The following is an 18,266-nucleotide window of genomic DNA, read 5'->3' as shown; positions in this document are numbered from 1 at the left end:
TTTCATTTTTTATTTTTATGTTGTGTTTTTTTTAACGTTTTGCCTATGTCTATCTTATTTCGCCTGTCTAGACGTGCACCATTACCTCAGGTTCTTGTGCCTCTAAAGGTAAACCTTCATATTCGAACCAGTAACTAGGTCCACCATCTCATTTCCATTTAGAGTCCACAATTTAATTGCTTCGTTTTTTGCCAACCTACCTCACTTTGTAAGGCCCAAGCCACTTCACTTTGAATTTGCCCAGCTTGATCTCGTTGTGCTCGTTATACATCAACCTTAGCTCTCCAAGCGCAAACTTTTCCTCTTCATGTGCCTATCATGCCACACTTTCCAATTTTGTTGCGCTATTTCAGTCGCCCATTATGTTGTTAGATGTCGTCCATCCAATTGGTTAAGATTATAAAGTCTCTCCCTAAGACTCTCCATATCTCCCGACCTTTTTTCAATAGCAATCCTTAGACTTGGTACCATAAACTCAGCCAATACAATAGCCTCCTGCTCGTACATCAATTGAAAGTACATGTCCCATAGTGACTTGTAAGTGCACGATAAGCCCATAGTATAGAAGGCAACCGCTCTTCTCAATCCTCCTTGATTTCGCATGATGTGTATATCACTTTCACCAATGTCTTGTTAGTGGCTTCAGCCTGTCCATTTGCTCTCAAGTAGTACCATTTGCTCTCAAGTAGTACAGGCTTGAAAAGGAATGAAAAATCTTGAATTTAGTCTTAAGCAGATTTATCACATGGTTAACAAAGTAGCCCCCTCTATCGCTCGTAAGCTAGATGGGTATACCGTATCTCATGATTATTTGTTCATACATAAACCTCGTCGTACTCAAGGTTGAGTTACCTAGGAGTCATTCATCAACCCAATTCGTGAGGTTTTCCGTCACTATTAAGATATACCTGTATCGTTGCACTCTTCTTTCCTTAAGCAGCCCCACAAAATCCAGTCCCCATCTTTCGAATAACTCTCATGCATTGGAGGGGTTTAGAAGCATGAAGTCTCTTTTCAAGGGTTTCCCTACTCACTAACGCATATCACAGCTTACTACCCATTCTCTTGCATCATTGTAGATTGTTGACCACCACAATCCAGCCAATAATACCTTTCGTTTCGTCGCTTTTGGTCCCATGTGTCCTCCCATAGGACCTTCAAGTACCTCCCTTAGTACACTCAAAACTTCCTCATCCATAACACATCAGAGAAGGACTTGGTTAGGCCCCATCTTGTATAACAATTTGTTAAATAGCTGAAACATTTTGCTCCTCAACACTAACTTCTTGCATTCACTTGGTTGCATCTCTCACGGAAATTGTCACATTGAGAGGTATTCCTCAATACATGTGTACTAGGATGATTGCACTATCATACAAAACAGGTGTGCATATGGAGTCATCATTTACTCCTTCGAGTGGTTCTTCCAATTTTATTCTTGATAAGTGATTGATGCTTACATGGCTCTTCCCAGGTCTTATGACAATGTTGAATGTAAAATTTTGCAATAAGAGTAGTCACCTACTTACTTGCCCTTGAAAGATAGGTTTATTCACCAGATGCACCATAGCCTAGAGATCCACATAGAAAACGAATGGAGTCACCAATAAGTAATGTCGAAACTTTTGTACAGCGTAAACAATTCCTAGGGCTTCCCTCTCCATTGTACAGTAGTTTTTCTCAACCTTTGATAGAAGCTTACTTGCAAAATAGATAGAGTGGTCCAATCCATGGTCGTCTATTTGTGCCAGAGTTGCTCTGATCACAAAGTTTGATGCGTGCACATGGACATGGAATTCCTTGTCCTAGCTCAAGCACGATAGATTAGGTGCTCCCACTAGCCTTAACTTGAGCTCTTTGAATGCCTTCTCCTGCTATGTTCCCCACATGCAAGGCTCTACCTTCTGAGTCGACCTATCCAGTAGGTAGGACACTTGGGCAGAGTTTTTGATGAATATCCTGTAGTACCCAATGTGTCCCAAGAACAACTTCACCCGAGTTAGATCCATAAGAGGTTCCATCTCCACAATTACCCATACCTTGTCTAGATCCATCTTCAGTCTAGTTTTGCACATGATGTATCCCAATAGTTTCCCTTGAGGCACCATGAATCAATAATTTTTAGGATTTATGTCCCAACCTAGCCTATCCACATCTATCCATACACTCCCTCAGGGCTACCAGGTGCTTGTCCTCGACACTAAAAATGGACCAATCACCAAGAAAAGCTTTTAAATTTCTAATCGACATCTTGACGAAAATGTGCAGGATGATCCTCTGGAACTTTGTCAGAGCATTATAGAGTCTGAAGGGCATTCGATTGTATATGTATACTCTATCTTCCTCTATGAAAATTGTTTTCAATTTATTGTCTTCAGCAATGGAAATTTGATTGTGCCCAGAAAATCCATCCATAAATGAATAAAACTCTCCAAAATGCTATCTGTGAAAGGTATTGGGAACGGATCCTTGATGGTGATTGCATTCAAACATCTTAAGTCCACACATATTCTGATCTAATTAGCATCCTTCTTCATTGAAATGACGATTGGGGACACCCACTTGCTCGTCTACACCTGAAAGATGATGCATGCATCAAGCATCCTTTCAAACTCTCCATTCACCCATGTTGCATAGTTTTTATTCATTCTATACAGACGCTTCCACACAAGTACAACTCATTGCACTAGCGGAATTTGATGGATGCAAAGTTCAAGCGGAACCCCCTTTAAATCTTTGTAGGTCCAAGAAAATATATCTTTATACTCCATAATAAATTTAAACACAACTACTTCGGTACAGGGTTCCAGTCATCACCCACAAAAATATTATTTAGATCAGCTTTGTCTCCCAAGTTCATTGCCTTCACCAAAGGTTCATTGTACTTTATTGGTTTCCCTTTGTCAAATTGATGCGCAGATGCTTTCGTTATTAACATCTCTCCTTCTTTGTATTTGGCATACTCCAAAGGGAAGTTAGGCTTTTCCTCCCCTTTGTCCTTCAGTAACATGTTGTAGTGGAACAGATCATAATCTTCCATTTGCCAATGCAAGAGTCTATTCAGTGTGTCCAAATCATCATTAGACCATTCCTCTATTTCCAAAACTCCCTCTTCATTTGGTCTCATTCGTTGCTTCCCTGCATCTATTTATTCCTCTGCTTCAAACTCCAAAGATGCTATGTCCTTGCTCACCATTTGTGTGCATAAGCCAATTGTAAACTTTCAGCCCTGTCTCTCCATTGAGAGTATTCCTCTTTCAGCCGTGCATTAGCTTTGCCTGCACCAACCAACCTCTCCGAAGGATAGCATCATATCCTTTCCTTTTTAGTGGTATCACCACGAAGTCCAAGACGAATGGTTCTGTACCAACATGACTCATTGTGCCATCAAGGTTCCAATGGGTTTGATGCCATGCTGATTAGCACCTATGAGCAGGAACACTAGCAGCCACAATGTAGGGCACCTAATCTCCTCCATATTTACTTCGGCAATACATTGATCACAAAACTGCCATCCACAATGGTATCTGTCAAAATGGTTCCCAAAATGTCCATTTCTACCACATTGGATGCCTTCCAGTGTTTCCTGTGAGCAACATGGGGTCTTCTGTAGTATTGAGAAGATTCTTCTTCCTGAAGGAGTTTTCCCCTTAATTGTAGGTTTCCTTTGTTTCTATCCCACCCGATGCCTTTGGGGATGGTGTCACATTTTGTAGGGTTGTTCTCAGCTGTGGCATAGCAACGAGAAGGTATTCCAACTCGAAAAAGATTTCAATTTGTAACACCTATTGTATGATGTTTCGTTCTGCCTAACCCCTTAGTGAGGTTTTGGCGGAGTCGTTTGTCTACCTTCATTCCACCATCATTTCTTTCTCGATGTCTACCTTTGCTTCCCTTATTCTCCTTTTCCCAATTTTGGGGTTTGGGTAGGTAGCCTTCTTTGTCTACACTCGAGTGACCGTACAGACCTCCTCTTTGTTCCCTTAGATGTTCAAAAGATCTACTCCACACTTTGGACACTTTGTGTCGTCGTGATCTCTTGGACCGCAACATCTGCATAGATATTGTACCACTTCCACCCTCGTGCAATCTCTTGCAAAGTGTCCCTACTTGTTACATGTTTAGTACTGTATCATTGGGTGTCCACTTACATCATACTAGATACAGCTATGGCCACCGTTATTATTATTGTTTCCACCTTTTCCTCCACACCAATTATTTTTGTACCGATCGAACAAGTTCATATTTGTGTTTGTGTTTGTGTTTGTCACGCCCACACCTGAAGTGGATGCTTCCTGTGTCGTTAAGATTTGTTGAGGCACTCGTGTTTTCATATTGTATGACCATTCCTTAGTGGATTGTACAACAATTTGACAAATGGCACAAAATTGCCTCTTTGGATAGGAACCCTTAGTGTGACCTTCCTCACAATCTATACACCATCAATCCCCTTCATCACTTCTGGTGGTGTTACTTTTCATGTTTATGAATTAAATCATCATCCGGAGCATTTTTTTTGAAGGGCTTGAATCTTCTTGTTTGACTCTACACTACTACTCTCTTTTGAAGAGTCATCGTCGTTGTCATCAGATGATTTGTTCCTCTTTTTCTTTTTCATTTTGTTCTCTCTCAAGATCCATTGCTAAGTTATAACTTATAAGCATCATTATATGATGCTGGAGGTACTATCTTCATTTTCCTCCGAAGGGCAAGCTTTAACTCTTCAATAAACTAGCGCTTCTTTAATCCATCGGTCATTGTACTTTCCATCTTCCCCACTAGTTCTTTGAGTCTCCGTCTATATGCCCGAACACTCATCCTTAGCTTGCTTGGTATTGTAGATTTTGGCAACAATTTCATTATCATCCCTTTGTGGCCGAAATTCTTTCCATAGATCAAGCCATGTGGCCATTTTAGATTTATCTGCCTTAGAGTACCAATCTATGGCTACCCATCTCAAGGTTGTTGGGAGTTGCTTCATCTTGATCAGTCACCCCATTTGTTGACCAGATCATTTCACATGTTCTACAGTGTCATATGATATCTCTCCCATCACCTGCAAACTTAGGCAGTTTTTGTTTCTATCCCACCATAGTGGTTGGCATAAGTACTCATTGTGCCTGTATGGCTAGTTGTGTTGTTACGATAGGTTGCGTCGGTACCATAGGCTATGTTGCTAACCTTGAGCTCAGTGTCTTGTTACCCTAAGTGTTTTAAACTCTTTCACTTGGTGTCTTCGAACCACTAGGAATTTGACATGTTCTGTAGTATCATACGAGATCTTTCCCATTACTGCAAACTTAGACAATTTATGTTTTTGTCCTGCCATTGTGGCTTGCATTGGTACTCGTAATGTCAATACAATTGGTGCTTTTGTTACAGTAAGTTGTGTCAATACCGTAGGTTGTGTTGGTACCCTTGAGCTCGGTGTCTAGCTACCCAAAGTGTTTTGGACTCCTTCACTTAATGTCTCCGAACCATTGGGTGTTTCTAAACCTAGTAGACTGCTTTGATCCATGTGCCCATCGGTCACCTCAATGCTTGTGGCAGCACTAGTATCCTCAGCGTCTCAACCCTTGGCTTCTCATGGCTCCCTCCTTCGGGTCTCCCTTGCCTCCGTACAAGTAAAGGTTAGGTTCCCAAGAAAACTCCTCATTTCTTCAATGAAATCCTCACTATTTCGTTCATCAGCCTAACCCTACTCCTCTTTGTGTCCACTCCCTATGGCCTCACTTTCGTTCTCTTCTGATTGTCCTTCAACAATCCTCTAGAATCTTTGCCTTCTCTTAGCTTGTTGTTGCAGTAGTATGCCCCTTGTAGTGGCCTCTCATTCTTCTATTTCTTTTTTCATATTTCTATTCCTATTCAATTAGTTCGGCATAACTATTTCACTTATACACACGAAAGTAACACAATAAATTTTAAAGAACATATATTTGTATAATATTTTGTCTACAATTCATGTCTTTGTAAGACAATCATGACACTGTGTTCTCTTTATTCATTTCCCCTTCGGGCTCACTTCATGTCTCCCCTATGGTAGGCTTCATCCTACTCTCGATGACGATGTTCCTCTTGCTCTTTGTAGAATTTCTCAAGGATTTATTAACATCTAGTTTCTCTATTGATTTCTTCCCTTCAATTTTGAAGTGCCAGAATTGTTTGCGCAAGTAACCGTGGGAGATGGTTCATCGAACAATCAACAATAGGGCTAACTTCAACTGCGCTCCAGACAACACCTTTAGGAATTCCTTCCCATGTAGCTTGTCTAAGCATGTATGTTTCTACGAACACTTGAAGTAGTGACATGAGGTCTCTTGCTAACTCTTGTTCACCTTCAAACAGCTTTGGGTTCTCATCTTCCTCGTTGTTACGACCATTATCTATTGGTTATCCCATCACTTTCCCTTTGCCATTCAATCACTGCTTCTCAGAATCTTTTAAAGGCAATGACGCCAAATGTTTATTGGTTACAATAAACTGAGTTTAATACATGATATAGAAATAGGAATGCAATACAAATGCAACGTTTCAAGAAACCACAACTGTATCTTTCATCAATGCTTCTTTCGAGTATGTCACATGATAACACAAAACAACTGAAGACAAAATTTAATGTCTTCCTCCTAAATGACAAAGTATTCATATACTAACTGAAGGGTTACAACTCAACTGTTGCGTTATAACTCCCTTTGGGGGGAGATGACGAAAAGGCTAAGAGAGTACACCAAGGGGGAGAAATGAGAAAACGAGAAATAATATGTCTTAGACAAGTTGAATCAAAGGAAGAGTAGTAAGATAGATGATAGAATGGTTTCGACATCAATGCCAATAGGGGAGATTGTTCCCTGACAATATCCTCTACGGGTTATAAAAGATGATTTTGATTAAGGTTGTCATTGATGGAAAATCATGATTAAAATATATTGGAGCAATTATCAAATAAGAGAATGGAGATTGGTAACTAACAACTTCCTAACACATATTTAATTATTCCCAAGAGATAATACAGCTTTATAGCCAACACTCACATATCAATTGACCTCGATATATATCACAAACAACTTACTATATTGCTTGAAAGAGGTGAATGATAATTCGATCAATATCATTGTTTGAATAATATTAATACTCGGTTGGACATTAATATGGATTATAATAAATGTGAATAACATTAATATCATTTATAATATATATATAATTTCCTCTTGCATAAAGTTTATATTAATTTCTTCAAAATAAATATTTATATTTAAATTTCTCTGTTTAAATATATTTGTATATAATAAGAACCACTCTCTATTATATCTAAATGAATACACATGTATCTATAGATAATAAATAGAAATTAGTCACATGTTTTATCCATCTGAAGCTACAAATCATCAAGACTACCTCTTAACCCAGGGAAGATAATTGGTATATTAACACAAGGAAATATTAACTCAATATAATATCATATTGAATGGCATGTTGACAGATATTGTGTTTAAGAGATATCGACCATAATGATATCATCTCATGATATCAAGAGTAATGGCCTATAAATATCAAGTCTCATGATATTTACCAAGTACTCAAAGTAATGGTCTACACATATCACCCATGTGATACTTAGCATAGGGACAATATAATCATGGTTTGTTCAAGGATATTAATCCCCCATGATATATCTATAAAATACAACTTATAAATATCTATGTGACAATATCTATCTCTCAATTGAGATTGATTTACAAGATATAATCTATCATGCTCTATTTAGATATCAACCATACAATATCCATTATGATAGAAGATCAAGTTATTGTAAGATTGTCACCTCGCAATAACTACTAGAAATACAAGTGATAATCATTTAGAAGTTGTCATTTCTTCATGATGTACATAAGACCCAAAAGATCATGAATTAACACTCATGATGAAAAACAGAAATATTTTATTAGTACAATAATCAAGGATGATGAGACTCATTATCAATAATTACAACCATACCATGTTTGACTTTGAAGTATTATACCTTCCTTTTTGCGAGAGGCATAATGAGAATGTCTACTATTTGGTTATTTGAATTTTGTACTGACATATTTCAGCTCGACTACATTTTTCTCTACCATGTCTCTAATGTTGTGATAAGGTATATCTATGCGTTTCATTCTATTACGAAACACTGGATCCAAGGAGAGTTTTATGCAACTTTGGCTGTCACAATGGATAATGGTAGGATCTAGTGGTTTCCCAAATAATCCAACTAGAAGTTGTAATAGCTAAAAGTTCCAAAGCCTTAAATGCTGAATGAAAACTAAATTCCTTTTGATCCTGGGTACATATAGTACTCCTGCGAGTTCAAGAGAGATGCCTGATTTGAGGTTGATAGTCCAGGTCCCAATTCCCTTTACTGGATGATTTGTATCGTCTCCAATAGTCACTTCTTCATCATAATCTTCTTTTATGAAATCTAGATGTTCTTTGAATCCTATTATGTGTTGGGAAGCTCCACTATCTACCACCCACATGTTTAGTCTACTTGAGACTTGACTAGATAGGTGGAGTATAATACAAGTTTCTTTGAATCCATTGCCATGCTTGTTTTACTGACTTTAGCAAAAGAGGCTTGAGGTTTGGGTCTATTAGGACACTCCACTGCAAGTTGACCATATTTGTCATATCTATAGCATTGCACTTTACATAGGTTCCTCCTTTTCTTAAATGATTGTTTCCCACTTGTATACTTGCCCTGTTTCCTTTTTAGATTAGTCTTCTTCCCTCTTTTATGTGATTGAGTTGTAAGAATCTGAACATATTCTTTTGTGGATTTCATACCCATCCCTCTAGTTATTAATCAAGACTCTTCTTGAATGCAGTCGGCTTTCAATTGGTCAAATTTTGGGAGTTTGGAGTGAGCACTTACTCCTTGAATAAATGTTTCCCATGGGACAAAAAGTCCATTTAGGGCTATTATTGTTAGTTCCTTACTATCAAAGGTATGACCAATTGTGGAGAACTGATTTCTCAATTCTTTTATCCTCAATGTAACCCCAGTACGAGGGTAAATTGGGACGGCGGGACACCGAGACATGTTTCTGGGACAGGGGAAAATGGGCTTTATTTTCGAGATGGCACGGGGACTGCAGCAAGGAGGACGGGATAGGGAGGGGTGTTGTATAGTATACATATAGAACATGAAATGCTTGTTATGAAACAATGTTTGAGTAGAACATACAAAATTAAAATGCTTGAACATAGCAAAATTGCAACATGACCTAGAGCCATTAAACATAGTAACATATTACATACCCAATAGTAACATTCAAAAATCAAAATTTGAATAGAAACTCAAGTACCCATCCCAGTAGCAGCATGGTTGCGGAATTGCGGAGGTGGGGGTACTTGGGTACGCAAGTACCCGGTGTGGGGATGTCTCGGGGACGGGTACTTCGAGGTTTGGAAGAGGGATGTGACTCCCCATGTTACACTGGTTATCCTCATAAAGTATGCGGTGACAGTCTCTCCCTGATTTATCTTTATATCATGAAGCTGATTTTTAAGAGCAAGAAGTCTACTAGTGTTATTGATCTTGAACATGTCTTCTAGGACTTTTTACATAGCATATGCTGAGTCTAATTTTATGATAATAGGCAATGTATGATCTTTCACTCCATCTACCAGTAATTTCATTGCTTTAGTGTTGTTATTTTCCCATTGAATCTTTTCATCTTTTTCACTAGGTTCAAAAACTGCATTCTCTACTATTGTTTTTAACTCATGCTCTTTTAATGTGAGCATCATCCATAATTTCCAAGCTTCAACATTTGAAGCACCTCCAACTCTGTCTTCGAGTCTAATTCTATTCACCATCTTGTCAAATGCAATATTTTTTCCACGAGAAATATGGTAATTTCCTCGATGTAGAAAATCTGATCTGATCTTTTCCCACACCTGCTCTGATACCATGTTAGATTTTATCAGATTTATTGAAGATGAATTTTATATTTTATAATTGAAAAATTTCTGATAATAAGCCTTTGAAATTATTCTGTCTGAATTATTTTAATTTTCTCTCTGATGATTCTAGCAATTACAGACTGTACTTTGAAATAGAAACTTTGTATCGCTGTTAATACTACCCAGGATGATGAAGATACTTTAAGACTGATATCTATTTTTGTTTTGTGGTGATCTTCAACTATCTCGGCCACCGAGTATTTATATGAGTCTCCCTGGAGAACGTGGACATGTCCATGGAGGGACACACCTCCACATTACGTGGAGACATGTCACTATGTGGACATGTCTCCACGTACCCACGTATCAATTGATCCTGTCAATATATATCACTAATGACTTAGTGTGTTGCTCGAAAGAGGTGGATGAAACTCAATCAATATCATTGTTCGAATAATATTAATATTTGGTTCAACATTAATATGAATTATAATATATGTGAACAACATTACTATGATATATAATATATGTGGATATATGTGTGTGTGTGAGTGTGTGTGTAAAATTTCCTTTTACATAAATTTCATATCAATTTCTTCAGACTAATATTTATTTATTACTCTCAATTTAAATATATTTATATATAATAAAGAACCACTCTATATTATATCTAAATGAATACACATGTATCTATAGATAATAAATAGAAATTAGTCATATATATTTTATCTGACCGAAGCTACAAATCATCAACGAGTATCTATTATTAAATCCTACTTCAGGAAGGGCTGGAATTGCTTTTTTGGGGCAAAAATGGAAATGGCCCAAAATGGGGACATTACAATCCCACCAGATATGCATATTGAATTGTAGTACCAATGGAGGTGGACTGTATTTTTCTACACAGTTTTGATAACTAAATTTACAGATTTGAAATTAAGATTTCCAATTAAATTTGAAAAATAATTACATGCAATTTTACCGACTGTATTCACCAACCATCACCTGGCTCAGCTTACTTTATATATGACCCACAATTATTATCCCTACAATTGGATCTTAAATGGGCAGCTTGAAAAATACAAGCTATAAAAGAACAGGAAAAAAAGATCCTCCTAGTTATTTTGTAAATTTTTTAGCTAGACAGCAAACAACAATGTTACACAATGTCAGCCCAGACAAATAAATTAATTCCAAGCATCTGCAGAAGCATGGTCTACAGTACAGAATAATTCTGCAATATCTTGTTGTCCAGAAAGTGTGTCACATGCCAGATTAGAAATTACCACTCAGTGCGACAGCTTGAGATAGATGCAACCTTAAATCCAGGCAACACGTCATCATAAGTTTTGTATGTCTTTCCCTTTTTGGCCTCCAAGCTACAGGAGGGCTGTTCATCATCATCTTGAGGCGCAATGAAAATGTCTACAGTTTCCACCCAATAGTATGGATTAAAGTAAGAATATAGTAACTTTTACATTCAAAAAATGTTCAAAAAATACAATTACTTTAAATAGATAAGAGCTTACAGCACCTTTCACCAGATATACAATTAAATATAAATAGGTTCAAATTGCGTTTAAATGAAAACTCTGCCCTCTAGTTCAACAGTTTGGCAATTTTGAAAACCGAAAACAAACAAGACGAAAATTCAGCAATAATGAGGCAATACTTCCAGACTACATGCACAACAGAACATAAGGAATCAACAAGTTCCTGCATCTGAAAAATCTGGAAGAGATCATATTGTCGACAGCAGCATCTTCAGTAGAGTAACAAGTCAGAAAGGCAATTTATCGTGATTTTCATTCAATGAAGCTGCTGGTAAAATTAATCAGTGAAACCCTCCATTATTAAAGGATAGAGAACAATATGTGGGTTGGGTTTGGAATCCTATAGACCCAACAGCTAAAGGAACTGTAGCCTTCCTCTTCATGCTATAAACATATTGTCAAATTTTCTTTTGTCATTAATAGTTACACACAAGCTATAAGTTTTTCCCCTGTAAGTAATCTTTGTTTTCTCCTGCATTTGGACAAAACAACAAGAGATCATCTTGTGGTCCAGCAGAAGCTTCAGAAGAGTGAAAAGCCAAAACAACAGACTACCAACTGTACTTTAACATTCAATGAAACTACTGGTAAAGTTGGTCAGTGTAACCCACCATTCAGAAACCATCAAGAAGGATGCTGAAAACCACACTACACATACATTAGAAAATGGGAAGCAGTTATGCGCTACTTCAAGAATCAACAAATAGGGAACAGTCGTCATCCCTCTTAATGCTATGACACATTATCAAGTCTTGTTTTTTTGGTTGTTTGTCATGTCCCATGGAAAAGATCTGTTGCCCGTCCTCATTTCCCATAGGCAGATAAGGCAAAGAAAAGAAAAAATAATATTATTTCAAGTTGGCCCTAGTAGTTTTATATGTAAGGAGTGAATTCAAAATATTGCTGAGCACATAATATATAAAATGTAATTTTAAATACTTTTGAAGGGAAATGTTAACAAGCAATTCCAGGAAGACTGAACTGTCATGTTCCCTTTTTCAAATAAGAGCTATGAAGAAAACTTTTAACCTATCCTCATTTCACATAAGCTGAAGGATAAAGGAAATGATTAATCATTAACAATATTGTATTAAGTTGGGCCTAATAATTTTATATTTAAGAACAGACTTAATGACATTATTGTGTTTAATTAAAAAATGTTTTTATAAACTTAATATATAGAAAGTATTTTCAAATACTTCACAATTCCAAGCAGGACAGATTTTCATGTCCCCTTTTTCAAATTACAGCTATGGAGAAGACCTCTAGCCTAATGTTTAATAATATTGTTTCAAGTTGGCCCTGATAATTTTATAGTTAAGGGCAGACTTTTTCTTCTTTTTTTTGATAGGTAAACGGCCGAAGCCTAGGATATTTATTATTATTATTAAGATTAATTATTATTGTGTGTTAATCGCGAGTAAATTCAAACCCAAGAACTCCCCGATGAGAGGCTCGCAATTTACCAATGCGTTGTAGGCTCTTGCCTTGTTAAGGGCAGACTTGATGATACTACTATGTTTAATTAAAAACATTGATATTTTTAAAATATTTTTAAATACTCTAGGAACAAAATTTTAAATCATGGTCTCACATATGATAACTTCAAAAAGAAGGGTTTAGATTTACTGTGGATTATTGTGTTGTCACTTTTTTCAAAATAAGACTAATAATAAATTACACTTTCAATCATATATATATAAATATGTATGTGTGTGTGTGTATAAAAAAATGTTTAATTTAATCAAACATCAAGAGCCATGTGAAGAATCATAATTTGAAGGAAAAAGATAAACATTAAACAGAGAGAAGTAAGCACCAACATGGAAAATATATTATCAAAGTAATATTGTACTATTTAGCTTATAATGGTCATTTTAGTCATTAAGTTTGTTTTTAGTACTTTCTATTTTATTAGTCACTTAATTTTTAGCATCTTACTTTTATGTCTTTAATTTTCAATCATTTCTGCTATGGAAAGATATTCAGTAATTGCCTATATGAGAAGTATTCCTCTCCTTGGTTAATTTATTTAATACAATCAAATTTCTCAATCATTGCAGTGTTTTACGAGACTAGGTTCTTTTTCTGCAAATTTTTTAATAATGAAATTCGAGGTCTTTACCTAGAAATTTCTGTAAGATTTTTTATCAGTCTTTTCAAAATAAAAAACACAGGTTTCCATTTTCAGAAACACTCTGAAAAGACTTTGATTGATTTTTCTAAAAAAATTGAGGGTTGGTTGGTTGCGCAAAATTGTGACTTCTCTATATATAATTTTGGCATCTTCTTGCTCAAACAACAATGATTATTTTTCCTTCAGAGAACTGCATCTTTGTTTGCACAAGGGTTTTTGAATGATTTTTACATAAAATTGTGGCTCTTGAGAATTATGTATGCTACTTTTGTGCTCATGGATCTGTTTTCCTGCCCCAGACAACTAGTTTTTGCATCTTCCCATATCAACCTATGGTTTCCAGTTTTTCCACAATGTGCATGTCAGCTCTGACACTCTTCTCCAGTTGCAGCTAACATTTATATGGAAGTTTCTTTTCTCATTGTTGTGATTATTCATTCTAGCTAGGGTTTCACACAATTAGTTAGCTTTTCTTGACAAAATTTTCTTTGCAAATGTTGTGGTTAGAGGGTCAAGTGACCTATATACCGTGTGTATAGATTTCCTCTGGCAGAGATTGCCAATGCCACAATTGTTTTCAGAGAATTGTTGCCTTTTCTGACAAGACAGTTGTTATTGTGCAGACCGAGATTCTTTTTTTTGCAAGATTTTTTTAATCATGGGTGTTGCTGTTTTTCTCCAAAGCTATGGAGGGTTTGTTACCCAGTTTTTTGATGATTTTTGGAAAAATTGTGGATTTCAGATCTATGAAGGTTTAGAGCAATTCTATAATATCATGGGTTTTGTGCACCTAAGATTTCTAGGGCACACAAGAGCCTTTGCAAATTTTATGATTTATTTATTAAATCTGATTTGCTTCCACAAGTGTTTTTGCGTGATTTCTTTTAATCAAATCATGTGTTTTGGCTTTTTACCATTTTTTCATTTTTATCAATAAAAGTCATTTTGAGAAGCTGATTCTTATCATTTGTGTCTTTGGATAGCAGGAGGGACAGCTTCATTCCCCAACATCATGTTGCAAGACAGCCAGAGATTCAAAGGAAAGAATTACAGTGCCTGGAAACAAAGGATGTTGACATTTTCAAGTATTGGTATCTTGATCAGTGTAGTTGGAATAAAGTACTTGTTTAAGCTACTTGGGTTGGGTAGTTAGGTGGTGAGGAAATGCGTCAGTTGGTTTCCAACGAACTGACCCTTCTATAAATATTTGGAACATTGGTAATGTACTCATGTTGAGTTTTGGTATTAATAAAGAAACCATTTCCTTGCCTACTGGTACTATGGTATGAATGGTATGTGTTAGGTTTCACTTCATATGTATCAATTGAGCTATTCTATGTGATTAGCATATCTCTGTATCTATATCTGTGAAACTTGGGTGATATTTCCACTTTACATTTTTGGCATTGTTGCCTAAGTCCAAACTTGGAGGTCAGTAGGATGGAGTGATGGGAAGACCATTTGTACCGCTCATCCAAGTAACAAATAGTGACAGGGAAGATGAGGAAATAACCAAGGAAGATCAATTGACACATGATCTGGTAACGGCCTGGGAAGTTGCGATCAATCAATACGTACAAAGGGAAGTCCGTGAGAGAACGGTTTCTGAAGGTACAGTACGCAATGAACTTTCGGTGCCACCAATAGTGTACGATCTCTTGGGAGAGATCTCTCACCTATTAGCACAAAATTTGTTACAAGTGGAAGAGGAAAGAGTGCAGAGACAAAGGGAAAGGAGGAGACAACAAGTACTACAACAATTTGCGAAAAGGAGGACGAGGGAGCACAAAGAACGTGAGGATTTTAAAAAGGGAAACAAACATTAAGATGATTCATGCCCCTGATTCCTAATATATATCCCAGGCAGGCACAGGGAGAAGAAACTGAGGAAGAAGTTGTCTTGAGGATACTACGTCTCCAACAGTAGGAGGAGAGACGTCGTAACTGGAAAGGAGGTCAAGGGGGTTCCACAAGAATCTAGGAAGGGTTGATTGAGAATACAATTGAAGGTATAGCAAATTTGGTCATCTCTGAGACACCAACAAGGAAGTTGGGATACAAAAACCCTAAGACTCCGGCAAGAAGAGACTTCCGATAGGAGCAAAGTCAAGAAGAAGGGGATATGCTTAGTAGTTCCTCCTCGAGAACGAACTTCCAACCGGGAGGGAGTGTTCCATAAGGAGGCAGTGTTCCATTGGGAGGAAGTGTTCCATCGGGAGTAAGTGTTCCATCCAGAGTTGTTCCATCTGGAAGTGTTCCATTGGGAGGTGTTCACATAATGGCAATAGACAAACAAAAATTACCAAGGTTCACAGGGGACGGCTCGGAGGACCCTGCTCGCCACTATAAAACATGTATAACAATATGGCAAGCGAATGGACAAAATGACGTGGCAAAATGGCTAAAAGCCTTTCCAGCCACATTAAGATGTATTGTCATTGATTGGTATACGGACTTGGAGGCAGGAAAGAAAAACACATGGAATAACATCTCCACAACCTTCAAGGAAGAATTCAGACTCCTAAGAGATGATGATGAAATAGTAACGGAGATCTATAACACAAGACAAGGGAAGAGTGAATCTGTCAAGGCCTATAGGAGAAGAATGAAAGAGTTGATAAGAAAACTAGATAACAAGCCGGCAGATGGACTAAAGAAATGATGGTTCATCAAAGGATTAACACCATCTCTCAAGAGAAAGATGAAGATAGTCCCACCATCGAACTTTGCAGATGCATGTACCTGTGCCATGGACATAGAGAATGAGAGTAAAACTTCCAAGGCAAGAAGGCATGGAAGTTCAAGTGAAAGCGTGGAGGAGAGCGAAGAAGAATCTAAAACCATTCAAGCCCTAAGAAAAGACCTAAGACGTTTGATGAAGGAAGTGACAGGGAGCAAGGAAGAAAATAAAGAAGGGAGAGAACTTTGGTATACGGAGTGTGAAAAAGAAGGCCATACTAAGGGAGCATGCCCGAAGAAAGCATTTTGTGAGATCTGTTAGGTACTGGAGCACGAAATTAAAGATTGCCCCTATAATTTGAAAACAAGGAGCACCCAAGAATTCCTAACCCAAGGGGGGCAATCCACACCTCCTTCCACTCCACTGAAGAACACAAATACAAAAGCCTCACCAAGAGCATACAGAAACAACAAGAGAGGAAGCAACAACAATAGTAATAATAATAGCAATAACAACAAATCGCAGCGGCCACTCCAGTATGATTCCAAGGGGAGGCCGATGATTCAATGTAGGAGATGTAATGAATGGAGACACTTTGCATGAGATTGTCAAAGCAGAGGAGGACAAAATGGAGGGATGCTCTACAAATGGTGTGGGCCAGGCAACCATGAGAATGCAAATTGCCCAAGACAAAAAGGAGTAAATACGCTAGACATTGATGATCCAAAAGGCGAGATTCTTGCAGTCACTAGGATGCAGGCCAGAAAATTAACCTATCCAGCTGCTACTACAAAAAACGAAAGATTTCAGGAAACAAAGAAACACATTCAAGAAAGCATGAGAGAGGAAGGAAAGGTAAAACCGGAGAAGCCTACTTCAAACAAAGGTGTAACAGATATTGTGCGACAAGTTCTAGAATCTACTATCCCAGTGAAAATAGGTGATCTATTAGAAACACTACCCCAACTATAGGTAGCACTGGGGGCAAACCCGAACGGGGTAACCCCAAAGAAAGAAAAGGAGGGAGAAGTATGCACAGAAGACAATACATTATTCACCATAGGGATGGGGAGAACACCAGCGGTAGTAGAGATGGAGATACTAGGGCGTAAACTCTCAAATACTATTGTAGATGGAGGTTCTAGTGTAAATGTCTCATCAGAAGAAACATGGAATGAAATAGGGAAACCTACAATCTGGCCTCCGACATTTCAACTAGTGGGAGCGGACTAACATGGAATCAAGAGTATAGGGACGCTGATGGGACAAAAAGTCATAGTTGGTAGGCAACAATTCATTATTGATTTTGTGGTTATCACTCTAGAGAAGAAGGGATACAATGCTCTATTAGGGAGGGGATGGCTGGTTGCAACAAAAGCGACCCATAATTGGAAACGAAACACTCTATCTATTGAGTCGAAAGGAAGAAAGTACATCATAAACCTCAAGTACTAGTCAGTAAGTCAGGACTTGATTTCAGACTCTGAAGAAGAAGACTGTGGAGGGATGGAACCAGATGAGGAAGGAGTACTAAGATTAAGAGAATGCTCAAAAGACGACACAAGTTCCCTTAATGGATTATTTCATTGGCAGATGGGAGACTATGAAGTTTTCCATGCAGAATGTAATATGCTGGAGGTACAAGAATCTGAATTAGAGGAACAATACCTGGAAGGATTTACAAAGTATAAGGAAGGGATGACAACCCTCAACAAGACACCTGCACACATTTTTGAACAAAAGGTGGAATACGAAGAGGCCAAGCTCCAAGCATTGAACCTCGGAGAAGGAGATCAATCCATGGACGTATGGATAGGAGATGACTGGGACCTAGTATTGAAAGTGGCAGCCCTTATAATCTTCTTGGAGTATAAGGACATTTTTGCTCAGACGTACAAAGACTTGAAGGGAGCACCTCTAGAACTATGTGTCCATCGGATTCCATTGGTAC

At 37.6% G+C, this 18,266-nt stretch overlaps 1 protein-coding gene across 7 annotated transcripts in view; it reads right to left on the bottom strand.

Moving 5' to 3' along the window:
• TGH (SWAP (Suppressor-of-White-APricot)/surp domain-containing protein) overlaps nt 1–18,266 on the bottom strand; it is a 199,770-nt gene that overhangs the window by 30,791 nt on the left and 150,713 nt on the right. For all 7 annotated transcript variants that reach the window (XM_089826310.1, XM_089826314.1, XM_089826315.1 and 4 more), the window contains one exon: nt 11,232–11,370. In XM_089826310.1, coding sequence (XP_089682436.1) covers nt 11,232–11,370 — 139 coding nt within the window. The remainder of the gene's footprint in view (nt 1–11,231; nt 11,371–18,266) is intronic.

This window comes from Cupressus sempervirens, chromosome 4, assembly GCF_028749045.1.
Source record: "Cupressus sempervirens isolate cs-2001-9-10 chromosome 4, ASM2874904v1, whole genome shotgun sequence".
Taxonomy (NCBI): domain Eukaryota; kingdom Viridiplantae; phylum Streptophyta; class Pinopsida; order Cupressales; family Cupressaceae; genus Cupressus; species Cupressus sempervirens.
This window is presented reverse-complemented; position numbering and strand designations above follow the sequence as displayed.